The sequence below is a fragment of the Rhinoderma darwinii genome, chromosome 7, assembly GCF_050947455.1.
Source record: "Rhinoderma darwinii isolate aRhiDar2 chromosome 7, aRhiDar2.hap1, whole genome shotgun sequence".
Lineage (NCBI taxonomy): Eukaryota > Metazoa > Chordata > Amphibia > Anura > Rhinodermatidae > Rhinoderma > Rhinoderma darwinii.
In genome coordinates, this window is record NC_134693.1 from 41,947,490 (window position 1) to 41,952,457 (window position 4,968).

Consider the following 4,968-nt stretch of genomic DNA (forward strand, 5'->3'; position numbering starts at 1 on the left):
GACCTGTCTGGTGGGTGGACTCTCTCCACACGGAGCTTCTAGTAGGACTGAGTTTCTTGTAGAGTGGGACATTATGTTACAGAGGATAAAAAACCTAATAGATCATTGGAAGCCCCAATGTGGGACTGTAGCAACTGCATGAACAATACATTGAAAAATACATTGCTGGTTAATCCTTATAATCTGTGATTTACAATCTCATTGTCTAAGGCCTCGTTTACACGAGCGTATTATACGCGCGTGCGACGCGCGTGCTTTTCACGCGTGTCGTACGCACCTATAATAGTCTATGGGGCTGTTTAGACGATGCGTGTATTTTGCGCTGCGTGAGTGCGTTGCGTAAAACTCACGACATGTTCTATAATCTTGCGTTTTTCACGCAACACGCACCCATTGACTTCAATGGGTGCGTGAAAACAACGCATGCCACACGGACGGTCCTGCGTTGCATGCGCGAAAAACACGCAAGAGCTGTTATGTCCATTCTAATTAGTCTATAAAGCTACACAAAGCTTCTCCAAACCAGGAAGTGCCTGCCTTTCAAGTGCGAGGGGGCAAGACTAGCCAGTGCCAGGAGAGTTGTCTGGGGATATTTTGGAGTATTTCACAGCCACATACTACAGCCATGCCGCGCGGGATGGATGTGGAGCGCCTCATTCTTTTTATCCAGGAGCATCCAGCAATATGGGATAACAGATGTGAGGAGTATCACAACAGGACGGTGAAGGAGGACGCATGGGAGTTGGTGGCCAAAAACCTCTTTGGGCAAGAGTGGGAGACAGGCCGAACCCGTGACCGCACTCGGTTGGGTGAGTACCTTGCATTTTCTGTCAATGGCTGTCATGCCTATAGAAAACCTGGGCCCTGTATGTGTATTGCGCACATGAGCACGAGAAACTTTGGTGGAGCAGGTGCTTCGCACGTCCCACCGCATTGCCATTGCAGGGCCCTTCATTTTGTAGTGAGAGGTGATAGTTCTGATGGCGTGTTTTGTTTTTGTTACATACACCAGTCCAAGATATCAAGACACGGTGGCGGAGCTGCCGTGATCAATTCAGGCGAGAGATGGGTGACAAGGGACGCAGCGGAGATGGGGCATCTCGCAAACGGCCCTACATTTATACGAAACAGCTGATGTTCCTGAAGGACATCATGGATATGCGCACGTAAGCATTTATGTCGTTGCATGAGTGTACTGTGTGTTTGTCCAGGTCCTGTCTGTCAACGTGTTGTTGTGGGCATTGTTAGATTTTGTACTCATAATTTTTTGCCTCCTTGTAGAACCACCGACAATTTGGAGGATACAGCAGAGGAGACTGACGTGGGGGAGTCTGTGGCCGAAGCCCCTGCTCCCAATATCCTGCCACCCAGCCCCGAGCCGACACCCCAGGAGCCCGCACCAGGCCAGTCAGAACGGCCGGTTGGCTCTCCAGCCCAGGAGCGGCCCGTGCGAGCCCGCAGTCGGCGTCTTCGTGCCCCACAGCCCTCCACATCTGCCCAGGTGGATACGCGGGTACTCGAGTATTTGAGGCGAGCCGCAGAGGAGGATGGCAATGATGCCTTTGGCCGCAGCATTGTGCCCCTCCTACGCCTGGTGCCGATGGACCTTATGGGCCGTCTGCAGGCGTCGATCGTCACATTGATCGACGCTTGCAGACCGCCACACAATCCCCATCCGTGTTTCACGGCAATCGAGCAGTGGCGAAATACTTACATGCCGCCACCCACGGCCCAGGTGCCTGGCCAATTTCACCCTGTTCCCCATATGGCCCGTCCGCATCCATACATGCGCCCTATGGCTCCCCACTTTGCGGGGCCCACATTCCAGCCACCACATCAGCACCACTATGCTGGCCAGGAACAACCTACCCAGCTCCAGGTCCAGCATAGTGGTGCTGAAATGCAGGCATATGCCTCCCCAGCCCAACTATACCAACACCTCTGAGTGTGTTGGTGCCAATATTTCTGGACGGCACTGTTGTGTGTGGTGCAGGCCTGGCCACGTATATTGTGTGATCCTGTTTTTCGTTTGGATTTCGTTACACCATGTTGGTGTGTTATTTTTTTTGCCAAAAATTTGGGATTGGTCCGAATCCCTTAATAAAAAAAAAAAAGTTCATGGTTTTGTTTCGTTTTATTATTCTTTTCGACCACACAACAGAAGGTTTGGCACACATTTCCTTAGCCTACACTCTCACACACTTCTGGCCTTTTGGACCAATGCATGGACATGTGATATGAGGTTTTAGTTAATCTCTCGTGGTTTGACATGGCTTGTAAGGGATTCCAAAGTTTAGGTCCTGCCATGGGCCCTGAAGCAAAATAAGTACACTTGCAATTGGAGTTCCCTAACTGCAGTCCGCACAACAGGATATATGGGCAAAGTAAGTCGCCAACTGTGTAAAGTCCTGCTCAAACCCCGAGAGATATAAGCTCGCAACCCGCGTCAAGGGTCCTCATGTTTTGCGAGTCCCTACCCCAACCCCAACACACAAAAGAAACAAAACAAAAAATGCCCACATCTCAGGTCGGTAGTGAAGCGTCAAAAGAACATTCACCCCTTCACAGGTCATCAGCCCCCCACGGTGCTGGTCCAGATGGGCACTCAAAATATGCCGCCAAAGTATCACGAACTCGAAGGCCGGAGGAGACAGATCGCCCTAGAGGAATCACCGGGACATTGTCAGTGGTGTCTGCGTGTGTTATGATATAGTCAGCATCAAAGTTTGCATCATTAATGCGGCAGAAGTTATGCAGAACTACACCCGCTTGGATAACACGTGTGACATTATGCATGGACAATTGCATTGTTGACAGAAAGACACGCCACCTGTTCGACATAATGCCAAAGGCACATTCGACACATCGCCGAGCTCTGCCCAGGCGGAGATTGAACATGCGCCTACGGTCATCCAAGCCCCTTCTTGGAAAGGGACGCATGACTTGCCTTGTGAGTGCGAACCCCTCATCTGCCACGATTACATACGGGATTGGGGGCCCGCTGGAGCCTGGGAGGATGGAGGGTTCCGGCAACCCCAGTCGCCTATTCACGAGTCGCTTCCCCATTCTTGATGTACGGAATATGCGGGCATCTGCCGAGCTTCCATACGAGCCAATGTCAACAATAGTGAAACAATAATTAGTGTCCGCCAAGGCTAACAATACCATGGAAAAATACTGCTTGTAGTTATAGTATTGCGAGCCACTGCGTGGGGGCTTTCTCACACGAATGTGTTTGCCGTCAAGGGCACCAATGCAATTTGGAAATTCAGTAGCTCTAAGAAATCCCTCTGATATACTTAGCCACTGTTCTGTCGTGGGCTGAGGCATGACCGTGCTCTTTAAACTCTGCCACAACACGACACAGGTGGATGTGACAATGAACGAAATGGTGGTCACTCCCAAAAGAAATTCAAAATGCAACGAATGATAACTATTGCCTGTGGCCAGAAATCTAGAAAATAAAGAGAAAGAAAAAGAAAGGAAGAACACATGTTAGTGGGGGGCTGGTAAAGCAGACAGCGGCATGGACTAAGTTATAGCAGCTTCATACATACCTCAAGGTCACAAGCAGACGTTCCTCGGGCGAAATGCAGCGTCTCATGTTCGTATTCTGGAAGGTGAGACCAGAGCGAGTTTGCTCAAGCAGAAGGTCAAATGTGGCCACAGACATGCGGCAGAAGGCTCGAAATTTGTCGGGATGCCGGCGTAAGTCCTCAAACAGGGTATGGAAATGCCCTTTTATTGTACGTTGGGCCACAAGTGGGTGAACCCAAATGCGACTTCTTCCAGGCGTGTGGTGCTGCAGCATGTGTCGGCGCTGGCCAAACCGACGTGAGATCATCCAGAGAAGAAGCACACGCGCCAGTGCTGGCGAAGCCATAATAGTTGGGTGTCAAAGCGATTCCAATTTGAAGGGAAAAACAAACACTGTGGTTTCTGCAGAGGCGGAATTAACCTTGCAAATAGATTTCTACCAGCAAGCAGGGGTTGGGCCAGCTGGCCTATTTGTAGGCGGCCGTCCCACTAATCCCCTCTGCGTTTTTTACGCGCGATGCAAACGCTTGTCGTGCGCGCGTTTAAAACGCAACAAGGCTGCGTATACGCAGTGCATACGCCATACAAACGCGCGCAAAACGCAGCATTTTTTGCGCGCGCAAAACGCACACGCTCGTGTAAATGAGGCCTAAAACTGTTGTCTAGTTTCACTGGATGAAGAAATGTTTGATGTTACTTTTTTCTTTTGTGCCATGTATAGTAACCTCGTATAATGATTACTGTTATGATCTGGCCGAGAATCTAGGATGTAATAAAAAAAAATCATTATGTGTTAATGCTCATATTGACTAGATCTATTGGATAGGATACTTCTCTCAATTGCAATCTGCAGTTTTCCAATTTGATAACTGTTATCATTATGAATAGAAAATAAATAGTTATTGGAAGGGAAACCTAATGATGTAATCTTAAAAAAGTGCCAGGGTTATATTGTCTAAAAAGGGATTGAGCAGTGGAGCACGGTGTGCGGAACTCTTCAGATAACACTGTCATACAGTGCCTGAATAATATTACCGTACAATGGTAAAATAATACCACCATACAGCATCTTATTAATATACCTATACAGCGACCAATTAACATCCGCATGAAGAGTGTGAATTCTATTACCATACAATGACTGAATGATACTGCCCTTTTGTGGCTTAATACTACTAGTGACTTAAAGGAGTTGTCAAAAACGAATATTTATCACTTATCCACATATTGTGCCAGAATGATACCATCATATAGATATAGTGACTGAATAATATCACCCTACAATGATCGAATAATACAGCTATACAGAGAACTATACCACCATACTGTGACGGAATAATGCTACCATACGGTCCACTAATTCTGAAGATTGCTTCAACTACAGGCAATATACCAAATGTACAACTATCCTGATGGCCCTGCCTCTAAAAA

General features: G+C 48.1%; 1 protein-coding gene across 1 annotated transcript; it reads left to right on the forward strand.

Moving 5' to 3' along the window:
- The first annotated feature begins 303 nt into the window (after positions 1 to 303).
- Positions 304 to 2,037, forward strand: LOC142657143 (uncharacterized). The gene is made up of 2 exons (XM_075832192.1): positions 304 to 1,166; positions 1,282 to 2,037. The coding sequence occupies exons 1-2, from the start codon at positions 1,066 to 1,068 to the stop codon at positions 1,943 to 1,945; spliced, it is 765 nt and encodes a 254-aa protein (XP_075688307.1). The 5' UTR covers positions 304 to 1,065; the 3' UTR covers positions 1,946 to 2,037.
- Positions 2,038 to 4,968: the final 2,931 nt, after the last annotated feature.